This window comes from Pristis pectinata, chromosome 10 (genome assembly GCF_009764475.1).
Source record: "Pristis pectinata isolate sPriPec2 chromosome 10, sPriPec2.1.pri, whole genome shotgun sequence".
Classification (NCBI taxonomy): domain Eukaryota; kingdom Metazoa; phylum Chordata; class Chondrichthyes; order Rhinopristiformes; family Pristidae; genus Pristis; species Pristis pectinata.
This window is the reverse complement of record NC_067414.1, coordinates 100,719,223-100,744,467: the sequence shown is the minus strand read 5'-3', so window position 1 is coordinate 100,744,467 and position 25,245 is coordinate 100,719,223. Positions and strand designations below refer to the sequence as shown.

At 42.7% G+C, this 25,245-nt stretch overlaps 1 protein-coding gene across 3 annotated transcripts in view; it reads left to right on the top strand.

The window, feature by feature from the left end:
• enah (ENAH actin regulator) overlaps positions 1–25,245 on the top strand; it is a 213,191-nt gene that overhangs the window by 98,424 nt on the left and 89,522 nt on the right. For all 3 annotated transcript variants that reach the window (XM_052024956.1, XM_052024957.1, XM_052024955.1), the window contains 2 exons: positions 6,915–7,080; positions 23,830–24,007. In XM_052024956.1, coding sequence (XP_051880916.1) covers positions 6,915–7,080; positions 23,830–24,007 — 344 coding nt within the window. The remainder of the gene's footprint in view (positions 1–6,914; positions 7,081–23,829; positions 24,008–25,245) is intronic.

Below are 25,245 nucleotides of genomic sequence, written 5' to 3'. Positions count from 1 at the left end.
AGCAAAAACATCTGGAGGAACTCTGGGTCAGGCAGCATCTGTGCAGGGAAATGGACGGTTGATGTTTCAGGTTGAGACCCTTCATCTGGACTCAGTGCGCCCTTCTGGCTTCGCTGTACAGATCCCAAATGAAATGACACCTGGATGTTATCAGCATTTCAGGACCACACATCTCAGAAGGATATTGGCCTTCAAGTAAATGCAATGTACTTGAAACAGTATTTAACCTGGAGTCTGTGGATTAAAATGTAAAAAAGTTTTATACAAAGCAGGGTTTTTTCCCCCTGGAATAAGGAAGATTGAGTTTTTCTAGGTATTTCTGTGGACTGAGCTGCTTTATCAAGCCTTTCTCTGCTGTCTGGAGTTCAGAGAAATGGTCTAGAAATTAGAGCCAGTCATTTCAGGACAGAAGTTGGGAAATATTCCACATAAAGTATGGAAAAAGTTTGTGATTCTCTTCCTCAAAAGACAATTGATGTTCATTAAGTAGTTAAGAGTGAGAGATTTCTTTTACCCAGGGTGTTGAGGAATTCAGGATAAAGATGCCTGGAGTTGTTCACAGATCAGCTATGATCAGTGAATGGTGGAACAGGCTCATTGACCTTCTGTTGCTTCTGCATCAAAAGCTTTAATTGATTGTAAAGCTACTTGCATTGTGCATTTCCCCTGCTGTTCATTCACATAGCTGCAAGAAAAAAATTAAACAGGTACCGGATGAAGATAATTTTATATTACAGTTGCAAGAATTTATGGATGCAAGAATGTTTTTCTGTTGGATGATTAAATAAAGTTGTTTTGTGTGTTTGTGTTTTCTGACCTATAATTGTTAAAGCTTTCACAGCTTCTCCCTTTGTTGACTTGACATGAATAACACATTCTGGGCTCATTGCCTAGGCACTCGAGGGCAGAATTCATTTTCAAACTATTTACTCCTAGTGTCTGTCAGCAAAGAAGACAGCTTTATGTTGCAGTATTTTCGATTATATTATTGTGGTTTTACCCATATTTTGGGGAGCAAAAGAGCAAAACCTGTATTTATTTCTGGATTTACTGCATGTGCACTTTGCAGTGGTTTGAATCAATTGGTTTCTTTCAGAGTACTGGAATGCCTGGCAGCTCGCTTGTACTTTACATTGTTATTCAGTATGCTTAATGATTGCCTTGAATTTGTGCATCAGTGAGCAAGAGTTACAATTTTACTTGTTCTTCCTCTGTAGTAATCTGAATGAGGATGCCTTGTGAAACTGCAGATTTTTCATGTTTACAAGTGTGTGAATATGCTGTACTGCAGCTGCCGGGGTAAATTTGGAATGTTTGTAGCTCACCGTTTTCTTTTATGCATTGTGCCCCATTGCTGTGAGCATTGATGAATTTATTTGCAGAATATAAGATTTAGGAGCAGGCCACATGAAACCTTGAGCCTGCCATAACTAAATTACTGAGCTCACTCTCCACTGACTAATAATCCAGAGAGACAAGTTCAAATCCCACCATAGCAGCTGTTGAATTTAAATTCAGTTGTTAATCGGGTATTGGGGATTAAAACAGAGGCTATTAGTAATACTGACCTTAAAATTGCAGGATTATCATTAAACATTTATCTGGTTCACTGATGTCCATCGGTGGAGGAATTCTGCTATCCTTACTCTGGCCTGTGTGTGACTCCAGGCCAACAACAACGTAGTTGATTCTCATATGCCATCTGAAATGGCCTTGTAAATCATTCCATTCAATGCCAATTGGAGGTGCATCATAAATGTTGGCCATTCCAGTGACAAACAGATTCTGAAAAAAATGAATACATTTTAAAAACAAAAACATGCCTGACATTGACCTTAATCTTGTCTGTTGCCCGTAACACTCAATTTCCCGTGAATACATTTGAAGATTTGGCCTTCTGTCTCTGAGGTAGAGATTCACAAACCTACTGTGCTCAATGTCGATGGACTACCGAAGAAGGAGAAGAATCCATATCACAAAATGAACAAAGTTGCTCAGCCCATCCAGTGACATTTCAAATCACAGGTTTATTTCTGTTGAGCAGAGGATGTTCATCTGACTGGGAAGTAGTTGCAGCTCTGTCATTTGTGATGCAAGGGTCATGTGAGAAGTTGCTTTGTACAAAAAGGATAAAGAGATGCATTTGCATTCTTCTAAAATATTTTATTTTGGTACTCATTTTCTTCTGATTTAAGTTAAGGGGCATCTAAATCTAAAAAAGGGGGAGTTTAATACTGTATAGTCTGATGTAATTATTTTATTTTTGTTTGCCTTGTTACAATCCCATTTGTTTCTCCATTTCCTTTTCATAATATTGTCTATGACTTTGGATCAATTTTCTAAGCTTTTTTTTTGCCAGTAATACTTGAGTATTGATTTAAAAAAAATTTGTTAACAGAGATCTTGGAACCATCAACAGAACCTATAAAGCAGTTCACATTGTAGCCCTGTCAAAACCACCTTGGACTCGTGCAGATGCTGGAATTTCAAAACCTTCATTTTGAGATGTTATTGTTCACTGAGATTTGGTGGTGATGATGCCATTGAATGTTGGGGTGGGGTGATCGCTGGATTTTGTGTCATTGCATATTGTCATTGTCTGCCACTTGTGTGGTGTGAATGTTAGTTGACAAATATCTGCCTAGGATTGGATATTGTCCAGGTCTTGCTGCTTTATCTGGGGAGACCTAAATGGTGCTGAATGTTGTCCAATTGTGTAGTTGTCTACTCTATAGGTGTCAATAAGTTCTTCTTGAGAGAGATCTGAATCCTCAGTTGGTCAGATTTGATGAGGCGGTCAGAAACTGCAGCAGCCATATGGTCTATCAATCTTGACGTGCAGTTGAATGACACTCAAGAATGGTAAATGCAGACCGATGGGGTAATGGAATACCAGCCAGTCTATTTACAGCTGTTTTGATTTGTACCACAATCTTGCAATTACTAGTCTCCATTTTTATAATGAATTGCCTTCAGAAGGTTTAGTTTGTTGACCAAACAGGGTGAAAATAAAAAAATTACTTTGAAGTCCCAATGTCATTTTATTGTGGCCAAACCTGGTTGTGTATTAAATTGGTCAATCTGAGTAAATGTCTGATCTTGATGAAGCACCAAAATGCACAATGCAAAGTTCTCTGTCTGGCAGTCCTGATGTGTCAATATTCCTTTGTTGGCTCTGCCCTCCTTGTAGCTACTGTCCTGCTGAGCTAATCTCGCTTTCAGTGATAACTAGGGGAAAAAAAACTTGTAAATTGTAATTTGGAGCCCTTTTCGTATAAACCAAACTAATCTATGCGAGAACCCTGGAGTTCTGAAGAAAATTGCTGTAGAGATGGAGAACATTCTTGTCATCGTTTTGTAAAACACTATAGATCCTGAAATTGTCCCTGTTGACTGGAGCAAAACACGTGACCCCAACCCCCTCCCCCACAGCTTTTAAAAATGTTGGGTGACGAAAACAGGAAACTGCCAACCTCCTGGGGTATAACATCAGTGGTGGGGAGGGTGCCAGAGTCGTTTCTGAAGGACGTAGTAACAGAACTGGTTGGAAATGAACAATAGGACTAAACAGAACATGGTTTTATGAAAGGCAGGTCACATTTGATGAATCGATTGGAGGTCTTTGAGGATGTCAAAAGTAGAATAAGTAAGGGGGTGGGGGGCAGTGGCCTTGATGTTTTTGGATTTTTGAAAGGGTTTCAATAAGATCCCATGTGGGGGATTGGCCCATAAGGTTGGAGCACGTGGAGTTGGCATAATATTCTGATGTGGGTTGAGAATTGCTTGGACAGAAAGTGGGATATATGGATGTTTCTCAGCTTGGCAGCTGATGACTAGTGGGGTACTGCAGAGATCAGTGTTTGGGCCCAAGTGTTCATGATCTATATGATTTGGCGGAGGGAACGTAGTGTCTTAAGTTCCACGTTTCCTGCTGATGCAAAAAATGGGTGGGATTGTGAGTGGAGAGGCTTCAAGGGGATGTCGGAAGGTTGAATGAGTGCAAGAATGTGGCAGGTGCAATACTACATGGAAGAATATACAACTATCGTCTTTATGTCAAGCAGAAAAGCACCATGTTTTGTTTTAAATGATAGGATTGGTAAATGCAGTTGATCAAAGGGACCGAGGTGGTCTCTTCACACAAGTCACTGAAGGCCAACGTGCAAGAGCAGCAAACAGTTAGGAAGGCAAGTGGTAAGTTGGCCTTCAGTGTGAGTGGGTTTGAGTGCAGAGGTAAAGATGTCTTCATAAATTATATAGGGCTTGGTGTACAGTTTGGTGTTTGTGCCTTTTTATTTATACACACACACACACACACACACACACACACACACACACACACACACACACACACACACACACACACACACACACACAAAACAAAGGATATATGTACTTGGGCAAGTGCCTCTTAAGAGGAGAAATTGAGTAGAGAGGGACTGTATTCTCTGGAGCTTTATTAATGAGATCTCCTCCCATTCTTAAAAACTCTTAAAGGGCTTGACCAGCTGGATGCAAGGAGAGTGTTTTCCCCTGACTGATTCATCAAGAGCTCAGTCACAGTCTCAAAATAAGGGGTAGACCATCTAGGACTGAGATGAGAAATTTCTATACTTCGAGGGCAGTGAATCTTTGTCATCCTCTACCCTGGAGGGATGTGGAGATTTGTTAGTTGAGTTAATTCAAAACCGATTAATAAATTTCTAGATAGAAAACGGATGAAGGGATATGGGGATAGTGTAGGGAAAACGGTATTGAGGTAGAAGATTAGCCATGAATTTAGGCAGCTCAGTGGCGGCAGAAGTTAACCTCTCAGCTCCAGAGACCCGAGTTCAATCCTGACCTCTAATGCTACCTGGGAAAGGTTTGCACATTCCCTCTGTCACTATGTGGGTTTCCCTTAGGTTTCCCGGTTTCCTCCTACAATCTAAAACATGTTGGTAGATTCATTGGCTACTGTAAATTGCAGCCGTGAGTGAGTTGATGGGAATGTGGGGAGAATAGATTTATAGGAAAAGTTAGTGAGGAGTGAGATTGCTGTGTGAAATATAGACAGGATGGCTTCCTATGTTTTTGGAAAATATGGAAAAGCCTCCCAAGGGTCACGTGGCTTCCTCCTGCAATCCCTTCTCATGGAAGGTGGTGGAGGGCGGGGTGGGGGGGGGGGAGGGGGAGGTGTTCCTAAAGAACATATCAGAGATAGGAATGTTTGCTGATGATTTGCACAACATTTAATTCCGTTTGCAACTGCTCAGCAAGTGAAGCAGTCCATGCCTGTGTACAGGGAGACCTAAAAGGCATGGGCTGATAAATGGCAAGTTACGTTCGCATGTCAAAAGTGCCAGGCAGTGGCCATTCACAAGAGTCTAACCGTTTGTTGATATTCAGTGGCCTTTATCTGACCATGGGAATCCTTGGGGGTGGGGAGGGGGGAGGGAGGGTCACCACTGACCAGAAACTCAGCTGCACCAGCTAGGTAAATAGAGTTGCTGTGAGCAGATCAGAACCTGGATATGTTGCAGCTGTCTTTTTAAAAAAAAGTAGTTGAGTTGGAAATATAGACAAAATGGTCTTGGATGCATTTGTTCAGATAGTCTGCAGAGTGTACAGGCCATGGGAGCTTTGGAATTATCTTTACTTAATTGCTTGTTCAGTACAGATCAGGGATTTGTTTGCTGTTTGATTACATAGTTCTATTGTTAATATTGTGAACCACTGAATAAACTTGAGCTTGTCAAAAGGACCAGCACAGAAAATCACAGATTCAGAAAAGTGGAGTTGTTGAAAAGGCCTGTTGTTACATGGGAGGTTGAGGACGGGAGCATGGGTTTGTAGGATTGCTCTGGACTACAAAACTAAGGCCAATGGGCTAAATGACCAATTTGGGATGATGTTGAGAATCCCATGCCCATTCGCTGAGACTATATGAGCCTAGTGTTGGTGGCAGAAGGAGAGCACCACCTCCCAAATTACTCACTCACTTGCCCCCCTCCCCAAGCAGCAACATACCCAAGCATTAAATGCCCCGTCTGCAGGTCCTACACTGGCCTCCGCAGAACCCTCAGGACTGGAGTCAGTGCAATTCACCTTTGTTCCTGAGTGATTGCCTGAGGAGGGCTTGGTCCCATCTGATGGACTTGATGCTGCTTAATAAAAAAAGTTCCTTCTGGCATTGCCTGTTTTCCTGTTTCACCCTTGAATTTGTACAAGTGGCTTTGTGCTTGAATTCTAAACATTCCAGTAATGCTTACTTGCATCCTGTTTCTCCAACCATTTGATTCCTCTTTTTGGTTGCAACTGTTTTTGAAGCCTGAAGTTTTCATGTTTAGTGGTTTCAAGGTTCACAGACAATTGTGAGAAGAATAATTTTATCTATTTTAGAGCACCCAACTCTTGATTTTGAATACAAATTGGAGATGTGAATTGTTTTGTAGTGGCGAATATTGTAAATCCTTCATCAGCTTTTCTCCATCCATCATCCTTCAGTGTTGCTTCCTCTGTGTATTCATGTCAACTGCTTCCCCCCACTTTTCCCATTTCTTCTCTCTTCAGCCCTCATCTGGCCAGCACCCCCCCCCTCGCTATTTAGCTTTCTCTTATGTGTAATAAGCTGGAACCATTTGCCAACAAATTTTACCATATTCTAAACAATCTGGATTGTAGCTTGCATTGGCGCTGTTCAATCTGAAGAAAGGCATACTAAACCCAGAATATTCTTTTCAAGTCATTGTCAAGTACTCTACAATTGTTCAAATTCTGTGGCTTGATTACAGTAAATCTGTGCACATAAATTTGGATATTATTGACATGTTAGATTGTACTTTGCCAAGAATCTTTTAAAGTAGTGTTTTTTTACTGTGTTTGACAAACAGCTCAAGTATGTTAATTAATCCTTTCTTTGGTTGTATCTGCAGTGAACAAAGTATATGCCAGGCGCGGGCTGCTGTCATGGTGTATGATGATGGCAACAAGAAGTGGGTGCCAGCTGGAGGAGCGACTGGATTCAGTCGAGTACATATTTACCACCACACAGGCAACAACACGTTCCGCGTAGTGGGGAGGAAAATTCAGGACCATCAGGTAGGCATTACTTGAGCCTGGTTTGATACTGTGCTAATCTCAGTTCACATTCATTATGTTGTGGTTTGCATGTATGTTCATTGTAATCTTTTGTCTTTTACTCATTTCTTTCAGCTCAGTTTTACAGCAGTTTTCATGTTTTGTATGAATCACATTATGCTTTTGGAATTTTTCAAGTAGTTTATTTTTAATGACCTTCCGTGACACAATTGAGTACGTGGAACCGTGGAGCACAGGAATGGATCCTTGTGCTGACCATTCCTGCTCTGACCATGATGCCATCTGCCTGCACGTGGTCCATATCCCTCTATTTCCTGCCCGTTCCCATCCGTCTAAGTATCTCTTTAAACATTGCTCTTGTATCTGTTTCTACCACCACCCCAGAAACAAGTTCCAGGCACCTGCCATTCTGTTTAAAAAAAAACTCCCCTCGTAAATCTCCTTTAAAATTTCCCCACTCACCTTGAAGATATGCCCTTGTCAAATGCTTCACTGAAGTCCATGGAGGCAACATCCACTGCCCTGCCCTCGTCAACCATCTTCGTCACTTCTTCAAGAAAACTCAAAGCCTCCCCTGCACAAAGCCATGCTGACTGTCCCTAATAAGTCTTGATATTAAGCAGAGCAGTCACAGAATCATAGAAAGTTTGCAGCACAAATGAAGGTCATTCAGCGCACGGGGTGTGTGTGTGTGCAGACTCTCCAAAAACAATCCAGCTTGTCCCATTCACTTCTCTGTCCCTGTAGTCCTGCTCTTTTCAGATCTTTAAGTTCCCTTTTGAATGCCACAGTTGAATCTGCCTCCACTGCTTTCCTGGAAGTGAAGTCTAGAACATCATCTTGTGGTTGGTTCTTTTGCTGATCTTTGGTGACCCTTCTGCCAGTGTAAACACTTATTCTATTTAGACCTTCAATAGATGTACCTTTTATTATATTCCCCCTCAACCTTTGTACCAATGGGAATAAATCTGACTTCTCCATTTTATCCCCCTACTTGAAATCCTTCATCCCTGGAATCATTCTGCTGAACCTCCTTGTGCACCCTCTCTGAAGTCAGGGCTAATGTGCAATGCCCAGAGCTGGTTGAAATGCTCCAGCTGTGGCCCAACTAGTGTTTTGAAAAGATTCTTATCCTCTGCCTCTTGTAATTCAGCCTAGGGCCTCCTCTGTTAATCATTTCTCCCACCTTCCTTGCTGCTTTTGACAATTTGTGCACATGTATTCCAAATCACTTCCCCTCTCCTTGTTCTTCCTACTGAAATGTAACACTTCACATTTTTCTTTAAATTTCATCATCTGCCTCTTGTTCACCTTCCACCAGCCTATGTCCTCTTGTAGTCTGTTACTGTTTTTGCAGTTCACTGTGCTTTCGAGTTCTTCAGATTTTGAAATTGTGCTCTGTGTGTTGAAGGTGTTATTATTGAGAAAAGTAGTGGCTTCAGTGTTGAGCACAGGGGATGCCACTGTACACTTCGGTCCAAAATACAAACTTGCATAATTGCTGAGTCACATTACTCAGACAATTTTCAATCCATGCTGCCACTGCCCTTCAGTTTGGACGAGAAGCCGATGATGCAGCACTTCATCAAACATCTTTTAAAAATCCTCTGAGCAGCATATCAACCGTATTTGTCTCATTGACTGCAATTAAAAAGATGTCTCAAGTTAAACCTGATTTGACTTCAACAAACCCATACTGGCTCCCCCTTTTCAGGTTTATCCCCAGTCTGTACTCATCTCTTTGTCACTCTTATTTCCTCTCTGAACTTCTGATAATTAGCCTGGTCTTTACCTGACCTGACATTTGTGGTACTTGCTCTTTTTTTTCTGCTTTATTTAACTCTGCATCTCTTTGGCTTTAATTGCCCTGCATTTCTCCCTCATGGGATTGTACCTTGACTGTGTCTGAATAAACTCCTTCTTAAAGGCCTTCAACTGTTCAGATATAGTTTCCAGATTCTGGTATCTATTCGCATCATATTGAAGGTAGGTCCTTCTCCAGCAGACATTTTTTCCACTACATTATAGCTGCCTATAACCATTCTCACAGCTTTCCTAAACCCAGCCTACTTGATTGTTGCTCTGTAAGTGTTCCCCTACTTGTGCCCCCATCATTCTCTGTAACCAAATCCAGCACTTCCCCCTCCAGAGGGTTACAATGGAAAGTGCCTGGTGACAGATGAACCAGGGAGTCACTGGGAGAGTGGTCCCTGCAGAAAGAAGTGGGGAGGTGAAGGTGTGACTGGTGGTGGGATCCCATTGCAGCTGGCAGAGTGAAAGGTAAGCACCAAGGGAACTCTACTTGTCTGGGGGGAGGTGGGACGAGAGCAGAAGTGCAGGAAATGGAGGGGGTGCAGGTGAGGGCTCCATCAACCAGAGTAGAGGGAAAACCACGCCTCCTGAAAAAGGAGGACATTTCTGAAGTGGAAAGCCTCACCTCTGTGGAGACGGAGAAACTGAGAGAAAGTGATGGTGTCCTTACAAAAGACAGATGGGCGGAGGTGAAGTCTAGGTGGCTGTGGGAGTTGGTGGGTTTATGGTAAATGTCAGGGGATAGTTTGTCTCCTGAGATGAAGTTGGAGAAATCCAGTAAGGGGAGAACCCTCCAACCTTGTCTGTAGCATTTGATGCTCCCGATGTGGCCTTTTCAACATTGGAAAGACCCAAGCACAGACTGGGCGACTGCTTTGCCAAGCACCTGCACTCTGTCTGTAACGGCCACCTTCAATCTGGTTGCAAGCCATTTTGGCTCCCCTCCCCATTCCCGTGCCGAGTGGTCTGTCCTCCACCACCTCCGCTGCTTGGGTGAGGCCAAACGCAAACTGGAGGAACAGCACCTTGTATTCCACCTGGGCCGTCTAAACCCAACGGCACGAACAGTGAATTTTCCAATTTTCAGTATCCTGCACCCCCTTCCTCTCTCCTCCTGATCCACCCAGGTCCTCTTGCAGGCCCTTTCCAATAGCATCCCCAGCCCAGCCCAGCCCAGCCCAGCCCTTTTGTTACCCGGTGTACTTGCCCTCATCCACCTGGTTCCATCTGCCTATCACCCACACACTCAGTGCTCGGAGTCTCCTGTCACCTCCCCATCTGCTCAGCATCTGTCCCTTATCTGGTTCCACTCACCGCCTTCCTTTCTTACCTGATCTTATAATCTGCAGCCTTTTGTTGTCTCAACCAATCGCCTCCCAGTCTCTAACCATCCGTTCCTTCTACACCTGGCTCCATTTGCCCATCAACCCCTCCTCCCCTGAATCCACCTATCACTTGCCAGCTCCTGCCTCACCCCTCCCCCTCACCTCTATACTGGCTATCTCGCCTTCTACACTTGGTCCTGGTCCAGGATCTTGACCCGAAACATCAGATATCCTGTTGCCTTCACAGTGCCTGACCTGCTGAGTTCCTCCACAAGCTTATTTTCTTTTTGCTTTGAGTCTCAGGAATGTTGGTTGCTGGTAATTCATAAATGGCCCTTGAAGGTTAAATGAAGGGTAGTTATTTGCTGGCTTGTTAGAGATTTTATCCCTGACAATTGAAGCACAAATGCTATTTGTTGCTTTCAACCTGGATGTGGCCCAGGTTATTTTGTAGGTGGGTCTGAATTGTTACTTTTATCTGAGGAAGTTGAAATGGAGCTGAAAACTGCAATTATCAGCAGACACTCCACTTAGTATTTTGCAAAGGAGGGAAGATCATCAATGTAGTAACTAAAGACAGCCTTGCCCAAAGCAACAAAACATCACTTTGGTGTGATTGATTTCCAGTGGTGATGATTAACTTCCTTTGTGGCAGTTGCAACCAATGGAGATTCAGCCCAATCAACCAAATGCTGCCTTGGATGTCAGGGGCAGTCACTCCTTCCTCACCTCGAGTCAGAAGGTCCACAGGCAGACCCTTCAGCCCACTGAGTCTATGTTGACCATCACATTGACACCAATCCTACGCTAATCCCATTTTGTTCTGGTTTCTGTTATGTGGACTCAGCTCAGCACAACTCCCTGCACTTTCTTGTGGTCTCGGGCAGAGTAGTTGCCATCCCAAGCTGCGGTGCATCTGGATAGGATGCTTTCTATGCAACATTGATAAAAATTGGTGAGGGTCAGAGGGGACATGCCAGACGACTTTTGCCTCCTGAGGAAATAGAGGCGCTTGTGAGCTTTCTTGGCCGTGGCGTCTACGTGGTTGGACCAGGACGGGCTTTTGGTGATGTTCACTCCAAGGAACTTGAAACTTTCAACCCTCTCGACCTCAGCACCGTTGATGTAAACAGGAGCATGTGCACTGGCCCCTTCCTGAAGTCAATGACTAGCTCTTTTGTTTTACCATTACCAGGCTAAGAGGTTATAGACTGCCATAGAACATAATTAGCCTGAATATACATGTGCTTAGTGTGGACAGGATCCAAATGGGAATTTTCCCACAAGGTCAGGTAGATGTCAGTGTTTTAAACTGTACCGGAACAGCTTGTTCAGGGGGGCACTTAGCTTTAGACAGCATTTTTAACTTCAAAGCTGGAACTTTGACATGACAGTCAAACATTGCATCATCACTAATTAACCTGCTCTTCCAGGTTGCAGTCGGGTTCTACCGGCACAGCCTGGTTCTGGATCTAGCCTTGCTCTTAACATGCTAAATTCTAGAGATGAGTAGATAGTTTATCACTTTAACATCAGAGCAGCATTTGACCACGTGAAATCAAGGAGCCTTGGTAAAATTGCTGGAATTACCAGGATTTAGCAGCAACTGTGGAAAGTGAAACAAAACACAATGTTTCATTGTGTTGAAGAAAGGTTATCAACATAAAATGTTAACTCAGTTTCGCTCTCTACCGATGCTATTTGGCTTGCTGAGTTTCTCCAGCATCCTTTGTTATTACTTAAACTGTAGTTGTGCAAATGCCACTTGTTGGATTTGAGATTCATGTGAATGGAAGTTAATCTCCTGCACCAGGATATTCGTGCAAGAGTTTGTGAGAGCAATGTACTAGGTCCAACCATTCTTGCAGCCGTGTGATCAATGACTGACCTTCCATTTTAAGATAAGAACTGGGGGTGTTTGCTGATTATTGCATTGTTTGATATCTTTCAGACTTCTAAGGTATTGCAGTTCACACAGAGATCTGGACTGCATTCAAGCCAGGGCCAATAAGCGGCAAGTAACATTCAAAGTACAGCCAGGCAGTGAACATCTCCAATAAAAGAGTCAAACCACCTTCCCTTGACATTTAATGGCATAACCATGAGTCTCCTACCACAAGTATCTTGTCACCACTGGCCAATAACCAAACTGGATCAGCAAGGTAAATAGAGGCACAAGAGAGACTGCAGATGCTGGCAATCTGGAACAACATGCAAAATGCTGGAGGAACTCAGCGGGTCAGGCAGAGCTGTCTGACCCACTGAATTTCTCCAGCAACATAAATATGCTGCCTGATCAGCACAGGCTTGGTGTTCTGTGCCAGATGGCTCATGAAAGTCTTTCTACCGTCTTCAAAACAAGCCAGGAAGAATCCAACAACATTCAGGAATTTCAACATCACCCAGAGCAATGCAGCTGCTTGAGAAACAAAGGACTGCAGATGCAGGAATCTAGATGAAGAGCACGATGATGCTGGAGGAACTCAGCAGGCCAGGCAGCATCAGGACTGGAGAAGGGTCCTGACCCGAAACGTTGACCGCCTGCTTTTCTCCACGGATGCTGTCTGGCCTGCTGAGTTCCTCCAGCATCATCGTGTTTTTCTTCAATGCAGCTGCTTGATTGGCAAACAACCTGCCACCCAAAACAGTCTGGCTCGTCACACTGGATCACTGGATGTACTTGTTACCATCTGCAAGGTGCATTGCACTGGCTGCTGGTCAGCCCATGATCTCTACCACCTCGAAGGACAAGTTCTCTCAAACTCTTGCACGAATATCCTGGTGCAGGGGATTAACTTCCATTCACATGAATCTCAAATCCAACAAGCGGCATTTGCACAACTACAGTTTAAGTAATAACAAAGGATGCTGGAGAAACTCAGCAGGCCAAATAGCATCGGTAGAGAGTGAAACTTAGTTTACACTTTATGTTGATAACCTTTGTTCAGAACATGATGGAACATTGTTTTGTTTCACTTTCCATTGTTGCTGGTAAACCCCAGTACTTCCAGCACTGCCACTGCAAGACCCCCTCTGGGTTTCTCAAAGTCTTGGAAGTACATCATTCACTTTCTGCATTGCTTGTTCCATCTCCTCACAGAATAACATTGGGGCTACAATGGTTAGAGGTGGTGACTTAGTACTGGCAGACAGACATAGGCAGTATCATTTGTGGCTGGAGATGGTGGTGAAAGTTCCTTTTGTGTGTGTACAGAGGATGCTTGGGTATTGAGCATGGAACTCCTTTACCTTTCCAGGCATTTCTGATGTTTCAGGAAGGATTGTCAGATAAAATCTCGAGGGCCTTGACAGGATGGATGTGGAGAGGGTGCTGCTTATGGGAGAATCTAGAACTGAGGGTCACTGTTTGAAAATAAGGGTTGCTCATTTAATACAGAGATGAAGTGAAATATTTTCTCTCTGCTTGGGTCTTTGCAACTCTCTTCCTCATGGAGTCATGAAAGGTCATGGAAGCAGAGTCTTCGAATAGTTTTGAGGCAGAGGTAGATAGATGCTTGATAAGCCAGCTGGTGAAAGGTAGATGGGAATGTGGAGTTGAGGTTACGATCAGATGACCCACAGTCTTAATAAATGTTGGAAGGGCTGAGTGACCCACTGCTGCTGATTTATAGTTTTGTGGTCATGGGTGGAGTACATCAGCTGTGGATGACATTGCGTGGCTCTGTGATTGGCGCTCTCTAACTTGTGCCAAGGGACATTAGTGTACTTGGCACTCTCCTACATTGCCAGACTGTTCCCAGGATTAGTACAATGCTACCTAGGGATCTGACTGCTTCTCTGTGTCATGAAAGTGCTTGATACCAAGATAGAAAACCATCTCAAGTGGGTGTTGTCACAGAACGTTACAGCACAGTATAGGCCCTTTGGCCCATGATGTTGTGCTGACATTTTATCCTGCTCTAAGATCTATCTAACCCTTCCCTCCCACTTCTCTATCATTCACGTGGCTGTCTAAGAGTCTCTTAAATGTCCCAATGTATCTGCCCCCACAACCTCTGCCACCCACCACTCTCTGTGGTGGGGTGGGGGGGGGGGAGAGACCTGCCTCTGACATCCCCCTTGTACCTGCCTCTGACATCCCCCTTATACCTTACTCCAGTCAGCTGAAAATTATGTCCCCTCGTTTTAGCCATTTTCACTCTGGGAAAAAGTCTCTATAACTGTCTACTCGATCTATGCCTCTTATCATCTTGTACACCTTTATCAAGTCACCTCTCCTCCTCCTCTCCAAAGAGAAAAGCCCTAGCTCGCTCAACCTATCCTCATAAGACATGCTCTCCAATCCAGGCAGCATCCTGGTAAATCTCCTCTGCACCCTCTCTAAAGCTTCCACATCCTTCCTATATTGAGATGACCAGAACTGGATATAATACTCCAAGTGTGGTCTGACCAGAGTTCTATTGAGCTGCAACATCACCTCGCGGCTCTTGAACTCAGTACCCCGACTAATGAAGGCCAATGCACCATATGCTTCTTAACAACCCTATTGACCTGCATGGCAACCTTGAGGGACCTATGGATGTCGACCCCAAGATCCCTCTGTTCCTCCACACTGCTAAGAGTCCTGCCATTAACATTGTATTCTGCCTTCAAATTTGATCTTCCAAAGTGAATCACTTCACACTTTTCTGGATTGAACTCCATTTGCCACTTCTCAGCCCAGGTCTGCATCCTATCATCTTGATGTGTGTATCATTCAGAACAGTGTAAGGCCAAACTTAGTGTTCTGGCAGTGCATTTACTTTTTGAATGCTGGTAACTTGTGTAGTTTCCCATCTGCACTGTGCAGAGCAGTGAGTGAAAGGCCATCCTGAGCACCTGGGCTGAGCGTGCACTTTTTGCAGTGTACATCTATTGTGTTGGACGTGTATCATGTACTGCTGAGGCTAGGAACTAAATGACACTTTTTGCTGTTGTAGCACAAATCCTTGGTGCATGGGATTTTGTTTTTGCCACGACTTTTGGGCAATAGCCCATAAAACAATATTCCTAACTCCTGTATGGGGCGTGTATTGGGGCGGCATGGTAGTGTAGCAGTTAGCATAACGCTATTATGGCGCCAGTGACCCGGGTTCAATTCCCGCTGCTGTCTGTGAGGAGTTTGTACGTTCTCCCTGTGTCTGTGTGGGTTTCCTCCAGGTGATCTGGTTTCCTCCCACATTCCAAAGACGTACGGGTTAGGAGCTGTGGCATGCTATGTTTGCACTGGAAGAGTGGCGACACTTGCAGGCTGCCCCAGCACATTCTCAGTGACGCCAGAAGACGCATTTCACAGTGTGTTTTGATGTACATGTGACTAATAAATATCTTATTTACTGATTGGCTGAGGTGTGCTTTAAAACGGAAATTAACAGTTGTATTTGCACCTTTGTAAGGTGGAGTATTCTGTTATAGTGTGCACCTCCACCTAGTGGCTTCGCTGAGAATTGAATGGAGCTTGAAGGACCTGATGGTGCAGACTTAATTTGAACCGTATATTTAGGATAAGGGAAGCTCAATGGACTTGTATGGGGTTATCGCACCTCTGAGAGAATTCTCTCCTTACTTACTCCTTTAGCCCTGCCAATGCAAGGAAAATCTTAAGCTAATTCAAGAAACTCTTGTCAAAAATTTCTCCACTTTGCCCCTCAAACCAAGGATGATCTTGCCCTCGAGTACAAAACTGTTGGTTCCTTTCAACATATTCCTTATGCCATGATTTTCCAAAAATGTATCTGGGACCTTTCACCAAGAATTGAAGTTGTCACTTTAACCTCCAAAGAGCATTCTGTAAATTGATCACCTTAAGAACATTGTCCACATTCATTTCATTCTCATTCTTCAAACGCTCAGTTCAAATTTAGGGATGTGGGTGATGTCTGCAAGCCACCTGGTGCCCTGAGGAGGTGATACTGGATTGCTTCAGCCTCTGCACTCTTGGGAATTGTGCCACCAAGGCCAAGATATTGTCAAGTCATCTTGAGGAACACCACCTGTATGCCCAAGACTTGTACGGGAGCTTGGAGTTGATTGCTTTCCCAGAATGATGCTCTTGTTGAGCTTGAAGTGGTGGTTGCAAAATGGGAGGTACTGCAAAGTTGGTGAATGGATACACTGCGCAATGTAAATCATACAGTATGCAACTGGCACATACATGTGGTGGAAGGGATGGCCTGTCATGTCCTTGTGCCGTATCCAGATGGTGTTGACCACCTTGGTTGTATTAGCTGGATCCATCCAGCCATCTGGCCAGTATTGTGGGGCCTTGTTGACAGGAAACAAATCTAGCTACGTCCAGATTATCAGTTATTATAATTTTAAAGATGTCATTTATTCTTCCTCCTGCAAATCCAAACCCAAAATATGAAGTCTACTCCAAACAGAATGTGTGCATGGTAACACTATTCTCAGCACCATAATCTTTCATCTTTTCCAAAGTCAAATTGTTACTGTTGAAGTGTGGAACCCAAAAGTCGGAGCTCTGGATGAGATCGGACCAAAGCCCCATTGTCACCACATTTTACACGGATCAACGTGGGTGCTGCAATCCAGGAGGAGAATGGAAGTCTAATTATTTTACTTGTGATTGATCAATGGCCTTGGATCTATGGCTCCATAATTGTCAACTGATTATTCATCCAAGATGCTTTCCTTCAGTACCCAGGATGCTATCTGGAAAGCTGTAACCTTGGAGGGTTGGGTCTGAGTCTGGTCTACGTGTGGAATGTTTTCCAAGTGTGGTCGATGGAATTATTCTGGAGTGATTTTGCTATTACTCCTGTGTGTTGTGTAGTTAGACACTGCATATTGCATCAATGTATTTGGAGTTGGAAGGAGAGGTAATAAAACTTCTATGAATTTCTTTTTGATCTGACTGCTGTTAAGGAAGTGACAGTTAATCGACTTTCAAGAACTCTTCCTGCCAACAGCATTCAGTTTCACACACATCTACACTTCACCAAAATGGCTGCACCACCTCCGATGATTGACACATGCACTTGGCTGTTACATGATGCTGCTGAAAATTTAAGGATTTATCAGTGTAACAATGGCCAGTCTGTGAACGCTAGACACGAAGATTTCAGCGAGAGCAGAGAGTGATCTGTTCGCATGGAATGTGGGCACTTGACATTTGTCTGTGTGCAAATTCCTACAGACCTGATGTGTCTACTTCATCACTTTTGGATCTCCCCTCCTGTGAAAGTGCCACATTCTTCATTTGCTTTGTGCATTTTAAGGGATCCTGCCCCTCCAATTAACATTCACTTTGTTCGTGGTTCTGAGAATCATTGGGACTAAGGAGATGAAAAGAGGGATCCTGTATCAATAGTATCTTTGGCATTTGGGAAGCATTTTCAAGAATTCTGGGAAAGCTAGGTTTGGTGTGTTCCGGAATAATTCAGTAAAGTTGTTCCCTCCATCTGTTGCACAGTTCACAAAAAAAGCAAATCTGTATCTCATGGGTTCTAATTTTTTGATATTGCCCGTTTCACTATTAATTGCTCCATTGTGTAAATTACAATATACGCAGCTAGTTTTGGCAATCTCATTTTGTACTTTAATTCCTGTCTGCATATCATTCTGTTATTGTGCATGCAAGTCCCTTCAAGATGTGAATGTGATAGCGTTGTACAAGCATTGAATTCCCTCGAGTGGTGATGCCTGGAATATCTGACTGGATATTCTCTCTCCCTTGAATTGTTGATGTAAGAGGCTCTCAGTGTTGGCCTTAAATTCTTTTGCTGCATATGACCTTGACCTTCAGTAATTTATGACTGTGGATACTGCACTGTTCACCATTTGGAAATGCTGCATTCTATCCTTTTGAGGTCCGATGTGAATGACCTTGTATTTGCTTAGACTTCTGTTTGCTTCACTTAATGCTTAATTGAATAAACTGTTTACAAATACTGCCTATCATTCTATCAACAAACTCGGTTGTTGGTTTCTATCCTAAGTTGCAGGTGGTATACAAGTCCAGCCCCATCGAATTCGTGCAGTGCATGACCTGCAAGCCCTGTCAGTTGACGTAACTATCCATTATCCCAAGCTAGTCTCCTGCTATTTGCTAATTTCCCAGGCAGGTTAATAATTTGTTGTCAATTCCATGAGTTTTAACTTTAGCTAAAAGACTCTTCGGAAGAACTTTGTCAAATGTCCATGGAGTGTATATAAGTAACATCCGTAGACATTCTTCAGTCCAGTATATATAACATAAGGAATACATACTGGTCACTCGCCCTCTTATACCTTCTCTGCCATTCAAAGAGATTTAGCTGGTCTACCTCAAACACCAATTTCCAGCCCCATCCTCCTTATCTCTCGATTTCTTAAGTATCCAGAAACCAGTTGATTTCTGATTTAAATGCAGTGACTGGGCATCCACAGCTCTCTGGAGTAGAGCATTTCAAAGATTCACCTCTCACATTTGACCACCTCAACCACATTGTGAACATTTGGGGGGCTTTGCAGTACACCTCTGGTCACAACCTGTTTTCTATCTGTTAAGCAACTCTGTCCAACCTGTTACGTTACTGCAGTTCCAGGTGCTCTAGCTTTGTTCATTGACCTCCTGTGTGGGACCTTATCGAAAGCCTTGTGAAAATCTGCATAATCCACATCGACTGATTCCACCCCACCTCCCATCTGCGCCACTGAATATATCCCCAAAGAACTCCATTAGATGAGACTTGGTGACCCTTTCATGAATCCACGCTGACTTTGATCACTTGTGTATTATAATTTTCCATGCATCTTGATATCACATCCATTATTATAGATTCTGGAGTTTTCCCAAATACCGGTGTTAGGCTAATCGGTCCATTCTGCTATAGTTACGTTCCTAAGAAACCTGTTAAAGAAAATCGCATTATAAAGACAATTGCATCAATGAGGGAGAAGGTTAGGGGCTAGAGAGTTGTTTATCCTCCAGGATTTTCAAAAATACCAGTGGTTTTGATAGCTACAAGTTTTTTTTTGTGATTGTAAGCTGAAAGTACTAAAGGCTTTGTTGTTGAATAGAGTGTCCTTGCACAAGTATCAATAGAAGCGATTGCTTGTCAATTTCCAATGGCCTCCTGTAAAACTAGCAGCCTGTGTTCTTCAGAGATGATGTCTGATTATCGCAGAGAGGTTACATGTGAACAGTTTATTTCCCCAAGTCTTTCCTTTCCCTTCCCTTCCCAAGTCTGTCTTTCCCTTCCCTTCCCAAGTCTGTCTTTCCCTTCCCTTCCCAAGTCTGTCTTTCCCTTCCCTTCCCAAGTCTCTTTCCCTACTTGTCAATTTCCAAAGCAACTGTTAAGTGGTTCTCCAGTTCCCAATCGAAATCGCATTATAACCATTTCGGCCTTTGTAATACAGATAGTGTTCCCTAATGTATCGATCACATTATAGCCATTTTGTATTATGGACACATAATTATAGCAGAACTACCTGTAGTGGGGTCACATCAGCTCCCCTCAGTCTGCAGGAACCTTTCCAGCATCTCTAGAAGTTATGAAGAACATCCACCTACCTTCCCAGCCAATTCTTTCAGAGCTCTGCGGGTCCTTGTGATTTATTAATTTTCAAACAGCTTAGTTTCTTGAGTAACATTTCTTTAATATATTGCTTTCTCATTTCTACTGGATCCCTGGGTCTCTATTTCAGTGTAGACAGACAAAGTATTTGTTGAATTCCTCCTGCGAATTATAAATTCCCCCATCTCTTTCTATAAAGGACCAATACTTTGCCCTGGCTAGTCTTTTCATTGCGTACCAATAGAAGATATTCATCTGTTTGTTTCCTGCTCTGTTTATCAATTCCTTGGTCATTCTTTGCTGAATTCTAACCTTACTGCTTTTCTGGCAACTTTTAGAAACCACTTACTTAGATGTAATGCTACCTTGTAATCTTATCTTCTCCTGAGACCCATGGCTGGACCACTGTTTCTGTTGAGTTTCATGCTTTAAAGGAATATATAGTTGTCACAAATCAAGTTCTATTTTGTTAAATGCTGGCCAATGCATGTCCACTGTCATACATGATTTCAGATTAAACTGCACTACCTTCAAACTTACTATTAACTCCGTCATTATAGTCACTCTGTCCAAGGGGCCCCTTTATCACAAGATAACTTGCTTATTGGATGTTAGAACATCTGAAACACCCTTTTCCCTAGTTGCTTCCTCGCTATTCTATTCTAGAAATCCCGTGTTCTGTACACATTCCAGGAATTCGTTCTCTAAATGGGTACTTATTTGATTTGCCCATTCTATATGTAGATTACGGACCCTATGATTCAGTATTACTAAATAACTTGCCCCTCTAATTTCCTCATTTATACAATACTCTCCCAGTGAGGTATGATTCTAACCACTGGATGGGTTTGCCTTTTAATCCCCATTGACACAGTTTAATCAGGAGTCCTTGATGCCACATTGGATCAAGTGCAGTCACTCTTGCCTCATCTCTAGAATTTGCTTTTACTCCTGAATTCCAAAATTTTTAAGGTTAAAGCTGGGAATTTGTATTAAGCATTAATAGCAGCACATTATTCTCACTTGCAAAGAACCTTTGGCAAACTTCATTTGGGGTTGCCTTTGGAAGGGTGCAGCCCAAATTCATTTGAATCATACAGCAGAAAGAGGTTTTTAAAAAAATGCACCTATTGCATAACTGATGTATTCCTGTGAGTGTGGAAGCTTGAGGAATGGCGTGACTGAGGTGCTGGAATGTTAAAAGGAATTGATAAACCACTTGAGGACAAATATCTCTTTAATTGTGCACAAATGTGATGATATTTAGACCTAGGTCACCTAAGTGGGGTGAAATATCACCCGAATGTTTCTAACACTTTGTTTTTATTTCAGATCTTCAGCTTCTGTAGTTTTTGTCTGATTTTCAATTTTGATTATGAAACAGGATTGTTGTAAAATTTCATCTCATTCACTAATGTTCAGTAAAGAAAAGCTGCTGCCCTTGTCTGGTGCAGTTCCAGCAAGATGGGGGATAGAAAGTCAATGCCAGCTGTGCCCATGACTGCGAATGAATTAGGAAGTCCTTGGAACAGTAACACTTGGGATGGTAGAAATGCAAGTGGGCTATTCAGCCCTTAAGGGCTGACATACTATTCAAGCCTGATCCGCGTCTTAAAACTGCTCTCGTCTAGGCAAGTGGAAAGTATTTCACTTGTGCCTGGTAGATGGTGAGGAGGCATTTTGGGATGCCAGGAAGTGAGTCACTTTCAGCAGAATGCCCAGTCTTTGGCCTGCTTTGCTTGCAACAGTATTTACGTGACAAGTCCAGTTAAGTTACTTGTAAATGGTGAACTCCAGAACCATAGAACACTACAGCACAGAAAACAGGCCATTCGGCCCTTCTAGTCTGTGCTGAAATGTTATTCTGTTAGTCTCATTTACCTGCACCCAGTCCATAACCCTCCTGACCTCTCCTGTCCATGTACCTATCCAATTTATTCTTAAAACTTAAGAGTGAGCCTGCATTTACCACATCAGATGGCAGCCCATTCCACACTCCCACCGCTTGAGTGAAGAAGTTCCCCCTAAACCTTTCCCCTTTCACCCTAAAGCCATGTCCTCTCATACTTATCTCTCCTAGTCTAGGTGGAAAGAGCCTACTTGCATTAACTCTGTCTATACCCCTCATAATTTTGTAAACCTCTATCAAATCTCCCCTCATTCTTTTATGCTCCAAGGAATAAAGTCCTAACCTGTTCAGTCTTTCCCTGTAACTCAACTCCTGAAGACCTGGCAACATTCTAGTAAATCTCCTCTGCACTCTTTCAGTCTTACTGATGTCCTTCCTATAGTCAGGTGACCAGAACTGCACACAATACTCCAAATTTGGCCTCACTGATGACTTGTACGGCCTCACTGATGACTTGTACAACCTCACCATAACATCCCAACTCCTAGACTCACTACTTTGATTTATGAATGCTAGGATGCCAAAAGCCTTTTTTTTACAACCCTGTCTACCTGCGACGCCACTTTCAGGGAATTATGTATCTGAACTCCCAGATCCCTTTGTTCCTCCGCACTCCTCAGTGCCCTACCATTTACTGTGTATGTCCTACCTTGATTTGTCCTTCCAAAATGCAACACCTCAAAATGCAATGTTAATGATTGGTCCTTCAAGATAATACTGTTGAACGTCAAGGGTAAGGAGTTAGAGATGCCATTGCCTGACTCTTCTGTGGTGCCAGTATTACTTGCCATCTAACAGACCACGATGTGTTCTAACTCTTGCTGTATGAAGATGTGGATTGCTTCATTTTCTGATAAATTGCAAATGGAACTGAACATTGTGCAATCATTGAATATCCCCAGTTCTGATGTTTAGATTAAAGAATCTGAGGTGATTAGGTTTATGTCTGCTCTGAGGATCACCTGCAAATCTTGTTCTGGGGCAAGCATGCTTGACTTCTAGCAATCACAACTATTGAAGGCAAACATCACATAAATCTACTCGTCTTTTTTGTTGCTGGTTAGACTTTATCAGACTGTTATCAGACTGCTATCATTTTTTGGATGCAATTGATTTGCAAAGTTTTGATCTCCTGGCACCTTTTTTTTAATAGGTGAACCCCACAAAACTTTTGCATAAATATTAATCGTATTCATGGCCGAGAATCTAGCCCACTACCAGTCTCTACGTAGGGGCAGAGACACGAGAGTCCGCAGATGCTGGAATCTGAAGCAAAAAAGTGCTGGGAGAACTTCGGGCCAAGCAGCATCCATGAAGGCAAAGGGATGGTTGACGTTTCGGCTTGAGAGCCTGTCTCCATGGATGCTGCTTGGCCTGCTGAGTTTTCGCAGCTTTTTACTACTTGTTCCTTGTGGGGAAGTGGCAACGTTTTGGGTACATGGTTTCGCATTTGGTTCTGTTTGCTGACTTCAGATCTTCCTCTCTCTATGGTATTGTTTATCTTTGTTTCTTGTTCCAGAGGGGCTTTTATGTTAATTTTTATTAAAACTTGATCAATCTAGGTTATGGTTATTATGGGCAAACATTGTGACTTAAAACAAAATTATAAGTTACAAAGCATAATTTTCCAATCCTTTACAGCTTGAACAGGAGACACAATAAAGCCATTGGCCGTATTTGGTTGTTTTTATGTATGCAATGCTGCATATATTTAAAAATCAGCTGCATAAATCTTGATCACATTAGCTCAAACAAAAATGTTTCTATGCAGGTGACCCCTTCGACATACTGGGTTACAGAAGTTCAAACTATCAGAATTCACCACACATCACTACCCAAAAATTTGAGATACAGAATAAAATTCACTCTCCCAGAATTTATGTTTGGGAGGTCGGGGTGGGTGGGGGAGTAATAAATCAATCAACACTTTTTTTCATAACTGGGCATCACGGTAGGGCTCTTCTCGGAATGTAACTCCCCCATAACGTAGGGGTTGCCTGTATAAATGTTAGTGTACAGCATTAATTTTTGTTACTTATGCTGCGAGGCATCTTGTTGGAATACTGCTTGCTCAATTATACCTGTTATCAATTTAACTTGCAAATTCCCTCCCACCCCTTCAAATGGAATTATTTCCTGTGTTTATTTAACTAATTGTAAACTCCTGAAACCACTTTCTTGACAGGTTGTGATAAACTGTGCCATTCCCAAAGGGCTGAAGTACAACCAGGCGACACAAACCTTCCACCAGTGGCGAGACGCCAGGCAGGTGTACGGTCTGAACTTCGGCAGCAAGGAAGATGCCAATGTATTTGCAAGTGCCATGATGCATGCCTTGGAAGTACTAAATTCCCAGGATGCAGGTAAAAACTCTTTGTGTAAATTGTTGCAATTTTTAAAGTTTGTTTTTGTTAAATCACGAAGAGTGATGCTGATGGCAAAGTGAGAGACCTCATTGAGTCGGGTCTGGGCATATTTTAGGTGTATTTTTCTTCTGCTTCAGTCATTTTATACAAAAATGTCAAACCATTCAGTGGAGTTGGGAGTGTGGCAAGATATCTTGGCCACATCATCCCAGCAATATGCACACGTTCATTATCTGACAAAGATGGGAATGGGAGGCACGGTTTTACCCAAGGCTGCTGTGGTCAGCTCTTGTTTGTAACCATTGCAGTTTTTGAGGTTAGTTGCTGGCTCAAAGTATTTAATCACTGAGCCATCGTGGAGGTCCCGTGTAGCAGTTGGCCTTCCTGAGCCATTTCTTCAGGGAAGTGCTCAGTTGTCAGTGAAAGTCTGTAGTATGCACACAGTTTTGAGCAGCAAGTTCTTGTCCCTTGCAAGTTGAGTGTGGTTACTTGCAAAAGTCACCTTAAGCAAAAGTTTCCACTTGATCATTTAAATTCAAAGATAAAAGGATGATAGTAACTTGTTCTACCCATGCCTCATGATATTTGCCTATGAGTGTCCTTTCATTATGGTTGGATGGTGAAGGTGGGGGGAGGGTTAAGGAGGAAATTAGATTACTGGTAGAGTCAGGACTTGAATTTAAAAAAATGCTCATGACTGCACTTTGAGATGATGTTGGGACTGTATAGTTCATTCTACAAATTGAATTTGAAGAAATTAGTGCATTGGGCATAATTTAAATAATAATTGATTCATGGTTGCTGGGAGCAGCAGCTTTCTGGAGCGAGGAGTTGATGACTTAAATAAGTTAATATTTTTGGGTATGATAGTTTTTGGGTACACCTACCATACGGTTTTTGGGTATGGTAGTTTGAAATCATCAACACTTTATTAATGCACTTTAGGCACAGGATATACAAGATAATGCAATTATGCCCGTCTCTGATGGCGTAATGGCACGTTCAAATCACATTTCAGACTGGGAGGAACACTTAAGTGGTACAACTGAGGTTGCCTTTATTCAATAGACAAATATATTTTAGTCCTGTTGCACTTAAAACTTTAGGTATAAAATTTTAAAAACTGATGTTTATTCAGGTAAATCTGTGCAAGTCCTGGTCTGCCTATGAGAGCAGGATTGTACTTGAAGGTTTTGGTGGAGCTTTTAATAGGCAACAACAAAGATGGAATAGAT